Source organism: Mustela putorius, unplaced genomic scaffold (assembly GCF_011764305.1).
Source record: "Mustela putorius furo isolate JIRA1106 unplaced genomic scaffold, ASM1176430v1.1 tig00003834_pilon_pilon_pilon, whole genome shotgun sequence".
Lineage (NCBI taxonomy): Eukaryota > Metazoa > Chordata > Mammalia > Carnivora > Mustelidae > Mustela > Mustela putorius.
Window position 1 is genome coordinate 47,428,952 of NW_025421987.1, and position 12,305 is coordinate 47,441,256.

At 34.8% G+C, this 12,305-nt stretch overlaps 1 protein-coding gene across 3 annotated transcripts in view; it reads right to left on the bottom strand.

The window, feature by feature from the left end:
* Positions 1–12,305, bottom strand: part of XRN1 (5'-3' exoribonuclease 1) — a 104,395-nt gene that overhangs the window by 89,680 nt on the left and 2,410 nt on the right. For 2 of the 3 annotated variants that reach the window (XM_004754480.3, XM_004754481.3), the window contains exons 2-4: positions 5,031–5,263; positions 1,602–1,699; positions 88–197 (exon numbers count right to left, since the gene is read on the bottom strand). In XM_004754480.3, coding sequence (XP_004754537.1) covers positions 88–197; positions 1,602–1,699; positions 5,031–5,263 — 441 coding nt within the window. Of the gene's footprint in view, positions 1–87; positions 198–1,601; positions 1,700–5,030; positions 5,264–12,305 lie in introns of those variants that run through there. The other variant, XM_004754484.3, reaches the window with a different exon arrangement.

Here is a 12,305-nt window from a genome sequence, read left to right on the forward strand (position 1 = left end):
ATATGTTTAAAAAAAATGTGGTAATAATGCTATGCTTTAAAATGTTAAATTTTTAAAAAATCCCTTTAAATAAAAAAAGATAATAACCTCATGGCCTGAGAAGTAGATGGTAACTCCTTGCCACGACTTATCTGTAGAAATTTTCATATTTACAAAATACTTCAGATGTTCATGTAACCTGGCCATGAATTCAGTCCCTATAAATAAAAAGTTTTAAAAAGTTTATAATCTGAGAGAGACATAAAAAGAGTGAGTTCCCAGGGACAACATGAACTTGGATCTGAGTATGCAGGAAATAGCTAGGTGTAAGATCTCTAAAGAAGTCAACACCCCTCATGCTTATCTTGAAAAGTAAGTAATTTTGTACCTTTCTCTTGCAAATATTACAACTGTTTCTCATTTCTCTGCTCACCTTAAAATAAAGTTAATGTCACATAAATAAGTCAAGAAATTTTACTACTGCCTCAAATCACATTTTCATACCAGTTTCAACTCCCTAATGAAACTCAATCTTCTATTTCCTCTGCAGGATTCTGAACTTTTTCTTTAAAGGCACGCAGGTTTAGATTGCTAATAGTAACAACTATTATTATTACTATTATTTACCTGGAAAATTATTATTATTCTAGAAACTGAGTCTATGTTGATTATGTTTCAAAAAAAGTTTAGATGGTCAAGAGTCAATGGCAATGCAGTCTTACACCATAATTAGGATAAAACTGGTTACTAAATCAAGCAATTATGATAAAGGCACTTAAATGAAAGATAAATTACCACAGTTAGTAAAGAATTCATGAGTAAATAAGATTTTAAGATTTTTTCCAAAGTAAAGGAGTGCAATGATGTTAGACAAAGTTCTAATAAGTACAGTGTATGTTGTTGCAAAGTTAAATTAAACTTATTGTACTGATAAATTCATTAAAATCCTAGAATTTTTAACTATACTTTAAGAAGTACAAAAGTAAGTGTTCTAGACTAGGAGAATGGGTTTCTTATCCTGAATACAATAGCTAGCTACATGAAAGTGGGTGAGCCACAACCTCACTGGATCAGTTTTCATACAAATAAATGGTGGGAGTACAGGGGATCTTTTAAGATCCTTCCAGGTTTGGAGTTCTATGCATCTGGGAGAGTCCTGTCCACAACTGCTCTTATCGACATCTGTAAATCTCTAGAGTGGGTCTTCATAGGAGCACTTATAATCAAGGTGACCAAAACATCTCCTGAGGAGACACAACTGGGAAAATAGCAATTGGAATTTTAAGGACAAATTAAGTAAAGGCTATAATACATTTGAAAACACACACACACACACACACACACACAGAACCCTTACATTTACATTTACATTTAAATCTCTCAGAATTTGAAGTGCCTGGGTGGCTCAGTTGGTTAACTGTCTGTTTTATGCTCAGGTCATAATCCCAGGGTCCTGGGATTGAGACTCATGTGTGGCTCCCTGCTGAGCAGGGAGCCTGCTTCTCCCTCTCCCTCTCCCTCTGTGGCCCCCTCCTCTGCTCATGCTCTCTCTCTCTCAGATGAATAAATAAATAAAATAAAAAAAAATCAATCTCTCAGAATTCTTCTCTCAGTGAATTTACCTGGTGTAATACAGTTGGAATCAAATCTGGCCTCTGTAGGAAGAGTTTCTCCTTTTTCTAATGCCTTTTTAATTTTGTCTTCTGCCTCCTTTGCTGACCTTAAATGTTAAGGAAAAAAAAAATCTCAAGGTTTCTGGGAAAAAGTATAGTTCTTTATATAAAGTAAATGTTACTTAGATGCTTTTGTAACTAAAATACTAATTCATCAATTTGAGGTTCAACACAGAATATAAGTTTTAAAATGATTATAATTGATAAAGATGGGCCTCAGAATTGTTCATTTTTATTGAGTTTTTCAGAAAAAGGGCTATAGAAGTAGACATTACAACAGTATAAAACTCACACAGAATGTTAGGAATATTTATAAAGTAATTCTCTTCTTATCTTAAGTATGGGGAATATAACAGAAATGATTCCCATTTTCGCAGAGCTTACACTCTAGTGGGGAGACAGAGAACTTAACAGCCATAATGTTTAATGTGGCTGCAACACAGAGATATTTGAGGCAGGACAATGAAAGACTATTAAATCAATGTAAGTGGAAGGTTTAGAACACTAGCAGTAAAGATGAAAAGTAAATATGTATGTCAAATTAAAGAGACTGGTAAGTAGGATTGGGTGTGCAGAATGAGGAAGAAGAAGTCCAAATTACTCTTGGACTTTCAGGTTGAGCAGCTATTTGCATGGTGTTAACATTCACTGAACTAGGAAACAGAAGGAAGGCAGCTTTGAAGTGGTCTTCAGTTCTGAACATGTTAAACCTGAAATGTGTCTGTGGTATCCAAAAGGAGATATTTATGAGACATTTGGATATTTAGGGGTTCTGGAGAGAGATATCCATCAGAAGATAAATTGAGGAGTCATCAGTATAGACACAGTAGTTAAAACAACTAGATAAGATCATTCAGGACCAATGATAGAAACTTAAGTAAAATCAATAAATTAAAAAAAAAAAAGGCAAAGGAACAAGATAACAAGGAGACCAAGAAGGTGCACAGAGAGTGTGGTTACATAAAGATCACGAAAAGGAAGTTTAAGAATGAAAGAATTGTCACACTTTAAATACTACAGGTAAATGAAGTAATATATAGAGAGAATAATTCTTTAGATTTAGTCATAAGGAGGCTATTTGTAATCTTGTAAGGAAGTTTTAGTAGAGGGGTGAAAGCCAGATGGCAGCAGATTTGAAGTAAGAAATGCATAAAGATTATAATTAAAGATCATGAATGGAGAAAACATTATCTGTGGAGAATGAGAAAAAGCTGACTAGGGGATTTTAGGGAAACACAGAACACTCAATGCCCAGCATAATATTTAGTAAATGCTTGTCCATTCTCTTAGTTTGTCTTCTGATAACTGGAGAGGTTAGAAACCTAAAAAATTAAGATCTCAGGCTTCCTTGCAGCTAGGTGAGTGGATATAACTTAGATTCTATCAGATGCCTCCACAAAAGGTTCAGAAGGTAGAAGTCTCTATTTATTGAAGTCTGTATGACTTCACCACACTGAAGGAAGTTGAGGAAGAGGATTTGTGGGGTGTGTGTTTCATTATAGTAGAAGGTCTCAATATTCAGCAGTTTTGTAGATGCTGAGAAGCAAAGTATAGGGCAGATCTACCAGGTACACTGGGGCTCTTGTGCTAACAGATAGAGTGGTGGCTTCTTGATTGCTGAACTGTAACTAAAGTGATACATTTTTGGAGCCAATAGTTCAGGTAATATCTTCTTAATACCTGGATCACAACTAAAGCAATAAATTCTTGAACAACCTGTTCTGGTGGGGGCCTCTTAATTCACCTTCTTGAATGTTGCAGTAATAGTGCCACTGGTGGGTCAATTCTGTGGTGCTGTTCTGAAGTCATTCTTGAAGGCTCACCTAAATTCCCATCCTTTTAGCTCTTACAATGATTTTTATAAGCACCTAATTCTTTGTAATATATATACTTAAATAGGTAGGCTTCTATTTCTGCAAATGAACAGTGACTGATAATAATGGGCTTAAATAATCCTTTCTTAACACTTCTAGGCCAGTAGCTCCCCCAAACTAGTTTAACAAATACCAGGGGAATCTAGTAAAAATTGTTTCCAGGTTCCAATTTTTGAGATTCAAATTAATTAAGTTTGGGTGGCACCGGAGGTTCTGAATTTTAATAAGAGATGGTCCTTTTCTTGATGGTCGTTTTATAGTCGTTCAAGTATCTTCAATATCTTTTCTCTTTTGGTGTTTAAATCACTACTTTTTACTATTCTTTTCTTATTTTCACTGCTAGCCTTCCCTAAGGTACCTTCCCACTTTCCTTGATGATTTCTGTATTTGATTCATAGGTGCTCTATCTACTCCTTTACCTGCTCTTGTGATGAAACAATTCATTACGGTAACAACCCATCAAACATACTGGACTCAGAGTCTTCCCAACAATTCTAACAACCCTCTTAACTTTACTTACCCTACTCATAAATAAAGACACAGCATGATATCATTGTTTTTTAAAACTATTCCACATGCCCAGGATTTTGACTTTAAAACTTTATGTGCCTCTTCTCATCCTGTTACACCCAATGCAACACATTGGGGATGATACTATCTCAAGTGTCCTAACTCAGCTCTCTTCTCATATTCCATCAATCACCTTCTAGTCTCACTTGCTTTTCTGTCCAATTTGGACCCATGTTCACTCAGAGTCAGGATCTGGCCAGGGTCTGAGCATTGAACAAAGTTTGTTGAATTAAACTGTCAATGTTTCTATTAGAACAATCTCTCATTTCACCCTGTACTTCTCTAGTTCAGGACAGACTAAGAGAGGAGCTTTCTCTACTACAGTTGACCCTTGAACAACACAGGTTTGAACTGAGTGGGTCTACTTGTACATGGATCTTTTTTTTTCAATAAATACAATATAGTACTGTAAATCTACTTTCTTTTCCTTATGATTTTCTTAATAACATCTTCTTTCCTCTAAGCTTACTATAAGAATATGGTATATAATACATACAACATACAAAGAATGTTTTATGGTTTAAGTTATTGCTAAGGCTTCCAGTCAACAATAGGCTAGTAAGATTTGGGGGAGTTTAGTTATATGCAAATTTTTGACTGTGGGGGGCCTGGCATCCCTTACCAGTGCATTGTTCAAGGGTCAACTCTACTGCTATTTCTAAATTACCATGGATAAGTTTGAAAAATTTATGACAGAGAGCAAAAGTAACTACACAGCCCAATATATGCTTTGAGAAGGACTCCTCACTTCAATGAATTACTAATTTATTTACTCAATTGATAAAATGTGACATAACCAGTTATTTCTTTTTCTGGAGGAATTTAAGCAGAAAAGAAACATGAACAGAAGATGAGGTCATTAAGTCAATTATCTTTAAAATAAAAAATTTTATTAATCTAAGTAGTATTCTAAAATAAACCACAAATGTTTTACCTAAAACGCCTCCCCCGCTGCTGGTTCATTTTTGCTCGAGGAGCCACACCATCAACAGCCATAAAGAACACTTTCCTAGGTTTAATAATGCGAAACAACACCTCCAAGTAGTGAAAAATATCAGTAAAGATTTTATCATCAGAAATTCTGAAGTGAACATCATCATCATTAGGATGGGAACATTGATGTATGATTCCATTCATATCCAGGTACAAGTTGTCAAATTCAGGAATCTAAGAAATAAAGAAAAGTGACCAAGATTGTTACTATAATCAATGATGGATATTTAAACATCTGGGAAAAGCAGCTGATAAAAAGCAGGATATAGGGACATTATTATATAAAAACTGAAAAAATAATCATAGTTGCATAAAGAAAGTAAAGAAAAAATGCATAAGAGAAATTGGTAAGATGGAGACATAGTATATAACTATATAATGTACCAACAGCTTGATCAAATTTACTGTCAGGAAATTACCTACTTATTTAAAATGCCCAATGGGAAAATACCAAATGAAGTACTTGGCTCATTTGGTACTCAAACTATTAGTCCGACATCTACTTCTTAAAGTCAATTTCCCCTATAAATGGGTAACATAATGCCCATCTAAAAGGCTCTTTGTACATGGTCATTAAAAGATTTTACAAATGATTTAAACCCTTGTATATTTGGTTTCACTGAGAGTTACCGATTTGATTGTATTAATTAAGAAAGCTTCGATTATGCCAAGAAATTAAGGAAATTTTGAAAACAGATTTCTTGTTTTTGACATGTGGATTAAAAATTTCCTAAACTTTGGCTAACAGGTGTCTAGTTTCATAAGTAACAGGTGTCTACTTTTATAAAAAGACTTTATGGCTTGGGCTCTCTTTATCTTTTCTTTATTTAAATGTTTATAATCAAGTAAGGGGAACACTGCAAAAACAAATCTACACTAAAATCTTATATAAACTTAATGAAATCTTATATAAACTTAATGAAAGCCATCTCTGAAACAATTCAAATTTTACCATAGGTACAGAAATGATACATTTTCCTCTTACTGAGAAAATGGCAGGCCTCTGAGTTGGGGAGTGAAAAGTTTTGGTCTCTGAATCAATGAACACCATAAAAACATACTGACAAAACACTCATTTTATGGGATGGTATGAGGCACCACATAAAAAATTGTTAAATGTCCTCACTGAGTAATAGGATCAAATGACATGAAAATTGTGATAATGAGGTTTTAAAAGTATATTCAAGATTTACTGTTTGCTTCAAAAAATCTGAAAACCTCAATCAAAATCTCTAAGTGAGAACTTTACAAAACGATTCCAAAGTTTACCTAGGAGAATAAACATGCAAGAAAGAGTATTTTAAAAGAAAAGTAAATGAAGGAATCTACTCTATATGATATTAATGACTGAACAAAATAGTTTACAAATAGTAAAAGTTTGGGACGACTGGGTGGCTCAGTGGGTTAAGTGTCTGCCTTTGGCTCAGGTCATGATCCCAGGGTCCTGTGCTCTCTGCTCAGTGTGGAGCCTACTTCTCCCTCTCCTTCTGTCCATTATCCCCCCTTCCCCTATCAAATAAATTAACAAAATTCTCAAAAAAGAAAATTAGTAGTTCAAGTGTATATAGAAATTTAGTACCTAAGAGGCATTTCAAACCAGTGAAAGGGATGGGGCACCTAGCTAACTATCTGGAAATAAAACTGTATCTCATCTTATAACACAATAAATCCCAGAAAGATTAAAAATATTAATGTGAGAAATATAAGTAAAAAATTATATACAAATATTTTGGTGATTTTAGGATGAGGAAAGCCAAAACTCATAAACCAAACAAATGATGGACTTGGCCATCTATATTTTTTACAGCTATAGGGTTAAAAAAAGTATCAGAAACAAGTTTAAACTAAAAATGACAAAATGCAGGGAAATGCTTGCAAATTAGGATAAAGTCAGTATTCCCAACATACAAAAAAATCCTCAATTAAAAAAGAGCAAATTTTAAAAGCATGGAAAATGCACAGCAATTCAAAAAAGAGACACAGAAGTCTGATAAACATATGAAAAGATGTTCAACATCCCCAAATTTCAAATTAAAATAATATGTCATTTTCCCCAACATGTTAGCAAAGATTAGAAAAAATGATATTACCCAGTTACTGGCAAGGTTTTGGGAAAATAGATATTTCCTATGTCATCAAAAGTGATAGTTGGCATTTATTAAGCACTCATTAGGTGCCAAACATTGAGCCAAATATATTCATTGTCTCACTAAATTATGATAAATTTAAAAGAAAAATATTTGGATTCTCCATTTTGCAGAAGAAGAAAATCACAGAGATAGAAAAGAGAGAAAATGGCCTTTACACGCAGTAGTCTGGATGGGAATATAAATTGGTGTAATTAATATGAAAGTATATATCAAAACCTGAAGCATTTTATTTTCTTTTTTTTCTTTAAAGATTCTATTTATTTGAGAGAGAGAGTGAAAGAGTGATAGAGCCAGCAGGGGGAATGGAAGGCAGAGGGAGAGGGAGAAGCAGACTCCCAACTGAGCAGGGAGCCTGACGCAGGGCTGGATCCTAGGACCTGAGATCGTGACCCGAGCTGAATGCAGATGCTTAACCAACTGAGCCACTCAGGCTCCCCCCAAGATTTCTACTACTGGAAATTTATTCTGAGAAATAATCAGAAATGTGCACAAAGATGTAAGCACAAGAATATTAATGGCAGTACTATTTACAAGAGATAAAAAATGAAATCAAAATGCCTAATAGGAAACTGATGATGGTACATCCACACAACAGAATACTACATATTAATTACAAATTATTATTAACATTCATATTTTACATTAGATAGTGTGTAAAATACAGACAGTCAAATGACAAAAGTAGGCTATAAAACAGGGGGCATGTTATTATCCCATTTATAGTAAATATTTATCTATATGTACATCTGCATATAAACATTAGGAATATACAGGAACAAGACGTTACTGGTGGTTAACCATTGATGTTGGAATTTCAGTTTATTTTCCTTTAGAAGATATAAGAGCTTTTACAGCTCTCAGTACTATATTCATTTTTACATAATAAGTACATACTTCATAATCTGAAAAAAATAATTATCCTTTTAGAAAAGAAATTTTAAAAATTCTCTTACATTTCAGATTAGTAAGAAAAATACAGGATGAGTAACCATTGACTATTCAGTGAAGAGAATGAGAACATGCAATAAAATCTTGCTCCTTTACAGACATAATACTGGGGGGGAAAAATGAAAGAGAGAGAGAGAAACCAAGAAACAGACTCTTAACTATAGAGAACTGAGGACTGTGGGAGGGAAGGTGGGTGGGGGGGTGGGGGGTTTAAATAGGGGAAGGGGACTAAGGAGGGTATATGTTATGATGAGCACTGGTTGTTGTATATAAGTGACAAATCAATAATTCTACACCTGAAGCAAGTATTATACTGTTTGTTAACTGATTGGATTTAAATAAAAACAGGAAAAAAAAAAACCCAAACACAATACTGAGTTATTACATCTGTAAAATAGAAGTTCTGACATTATTTTATACTTTCACCTTTCCTCAACCCCTGTATCTAATTAGTCATTTAGGTTTCATTTATGGTTTGTTTTTTATTTTTAATTTAACTTCCAAAATGTCTCTAGAATTCTACCCTCTTAAGCATTCCCATTGTGTTAGGCAATCTCATAATTTTCTCCATCCCCAGACTTCCTGTCCTAGTTCAAGCCCTCAGTTTTCCAACTAGACTGCTTGCTTTTTTTCTCTCCCACCACAGTGTAGCTAGCCATTTTTCTAATACATAATCTAATCATGTTGCTTCCATACTTAAACCCATATGATACTAAAAACCTTTAATACCATAAAAGGTTCTGTATGACTTGGCTGTTCTCTCTCCCACCAATTCCATGTTTTTTCCTGTTTGCATATACAGTCTACAAGCTAAATATACAATATATTACGTAGAAAGCCATAGATGTACTGGGCTGTTCCAAACCTCTATGACTTAACAGATGCTACTACTTCCTGAAATGCTTCTCTTTCCTTTATGCTCTTTCTTCCACTGATCTTGCAGATTTTGACGCCACTTTCAAGATCCAGCTCAGTATCTTTGGAAGCTTTCCTATACTTACCCAAGGAGAAATGATGCTCCCTTCTCTATGTCACACTCTTATTTGTTTTTGTGAGAGGGAGAAATGATTTGTTTTGTGAGAGTGAGAAATGATGCTCCCTTCTCTATGTCACACTCTTATTTGTTTTTGTGTTCCCAATGCATATAAGAATGCCAGGCACGCATGCATGCATGCATTTTTGTTGAACAATTAAGTGTGATATCTGTCCTTTCCTACTAAACTCTGAGTTCCTCAAAGCAAGGTCTCTGATTTGAGGAATTCACAGTTTAGCAGAAAAGGACAGACATTACACTTAAGTATTTGGTCATGTTCAGAACTCTTGGTATACTACCTGACACAAAGTAGTGAGTAGAAATATTTAATAATAAACAGTGAAGCTCTTCCTTTATTACATGTGATAGCACATGTAGGCTATAACACTTACTTTGAATATGCATTCATACTGCTTTAAATTGTGGTTAAGTATTAACATTTCAGTATCTAATTTTCTCAAAACAGTTTCTTTTAGCCAGTGTAACTTTGTATCCTACTTAGTGATGCTGCAAAATGTCTTTTTCATTAAGACAATATGTATCTGACTATTAAAAAGAGCTGCTGGCAATTCTTTTGGCCCAGTTCTTTAATCCTATTTATCTTAAACAATCCCAAGATTTTGTTGCTTCAATTCATTTTTAAATATGCACGTTTTATTTTTATTTATTTTTTTAGAGAGAGGGGAAGGGGCAGAGGGAGAGAGAATCCTAGCAGGCTTCATGCCCAGCATAGGGCAATCTCACAACCTTAAGATCATGACATGAGCCAAAATCAAGAATCGGAAGCATAACTGAGCCACTCAGGCACCCCTTTAATACGCATGTTTTAAAACATACTACATATACAATGTATATTTTAATATGCAATGTTTTTATATAGTATGTATTCTTTATATGTGTATTAGTATGCTATGATTAATAAATTCATTTGCTTAATAAATATTTACTGAAGACCTATTATGTTATTACAAAAGTAGGGATGAAGTTGTAATGAGGAACATATATATCTGATGAAAACTCAACTTTACAAAACAAAGGTCATACAATTAAGATTATAAACTCTTACAGCATATGCAGTTCTCCTGTGATTAAAATATAGTACAGTGCTGGGGGGCTCCTGGATGGCTCAGTAGGTTAAGCCTCTGCCTTCGGCTCAGGTCATGATCTCAGGGTCCTGGGATCGAGCCCCTCATTGGGCTCTCTGCTCAGCAAGGAGCCTGCTTCCCCCCACCTCCTCTGCCTGCCTCTCTGCCTACTTGTGATCTCTGTCCAATAAATAAATAAATAAATAAATAAAATCTTAAAAAAAAAAAATCTAATACAGTGCTACTATAACAGCTAAAATATGGGGCACCTGTGTGCCTCAGTCTGTTAAGCATCCCAGTCTTGATTTGGGCTCGGGTCCTGATCTCATGATTGTGAGCTCGAGCCTCACTCCACCCTGGGCATGAAGCCTGCTTAGCATTCTCTCCCACTCTTTCTTCCCCTCCTTGCTGGTGAGCGTGCTCTCTCTCTCTCTCTAAAAAATAAAAAAATAAATAATAATAATAATAACTATAGGTAATATATTAACTATAGGTATAATAACAAATATAGGTAAGTACTTGCCATGTACCAGACAGATTTAAATGCTTACTAGTTGACCCTTGAACAACCCAAGTTTGAACTGCATGGGTTCATTTATATGGGAATTTTTTTTCAATAAATATAGTACAGTACTATAAATGTATTTTCTATTTTCCTATGATTTTCTTAACACATTCTTTTCTCTAGCTTACTTTATTGTAAGAAAACAATGCATAATACATAATAACATATAAATATGTGTTAACTGTTTATGTTTTCAGTAAGGCTTCAGTCAACACTAGGCTATTAGTAGTTAAGTTTTGGGCAAGTCAAAGTTATACTTGGGTTTTTGACTGTGCTAGGGTTAGCTGGGGGTCGGTGCTCCTAATACCCACATTTTCAATAGTCAACTGTATGTGCATTCACTTACTTAAGTATGGCAATCCTAATATTATTATCTCCATTTTGTAGCTGACAAAAGTGAGTCACTAAAAGATTGAGTTACTCACCCATAGCTAGTAAAGTAAGTGTTGGGGCTAAATTTGAAACCAAGCAGAACTACTCTAGAGCAATATTTCTTAATCTTTCTTTCACTATTGTCATTCTTGTCTAAAAACAAGTCTTTAGACTTGTTTTTTTTCCTAATCATCACCCTCCAACGGAATTTCAATACCACAGCTCTACTGTATATCTGTTTACATACTGTGGCACTTTAATGTGCAAACCTCCACCCTCTCAACAATTTTGGCCCCTTAAGGAACGATATTGTTCCTGTTCATAATTTGTACTCTTGTGCCTGCATTTTTAAAAACTATGGTAAAATGTTAATTAAAACTTTCCTATCTTAACACTTTTAAGTGTACATGTTATTCCAGTGCATGCACTTTTAAAGCCAATCTTCTATGCATTTTGCTACAAATTGCACAGAAGGAGACACAAGCTAATATGTCCATTTTAAAGTGTCTGCTCTTGTATAGGGAGTATATCTGTTTCATCCTTTACTATATCTGCTTCAGAAAGATGCCTTGGCAAGTCAGTTATGAGAGTTCATAGGAGGCCAGCTACTCCTGCCCTTTTAGTTATAAATACTGCTACATAACTGGCCTACATAGTCTTTTAGTGAATATTCTGCAGTTCTCCTGTTCTCTGGTCCATCAGATTTTGCCACATTGCTTCCTTTTTCCTCTTGCAGGGATGCCAACACCAACTGGGTCTAGAGGCTATTGGTAGTTTGTCCCTACCTACTTGTATTTGGGTGTTCACAGGGATATATTACATGGTTTTATCATAAATGTTCTCTGGATTTCAAACACTGCTATCTAGTTGTTCCTTTTTTTTCTTTTTCAAAGATTTTATTTATTTGTCAGAGACAAAGAGAGAGCACAAGCAGGGGGAGCAGCAGGCAGAAGGAGAAGCAGGCTCCTCACTGAGCAAGGAGCCTGATGTGGGACTTGATTCCAGGACCCTGACCTAAGCCAAAGGCAGACACTTAACTGACTGAGCTACACAGGCATAATCC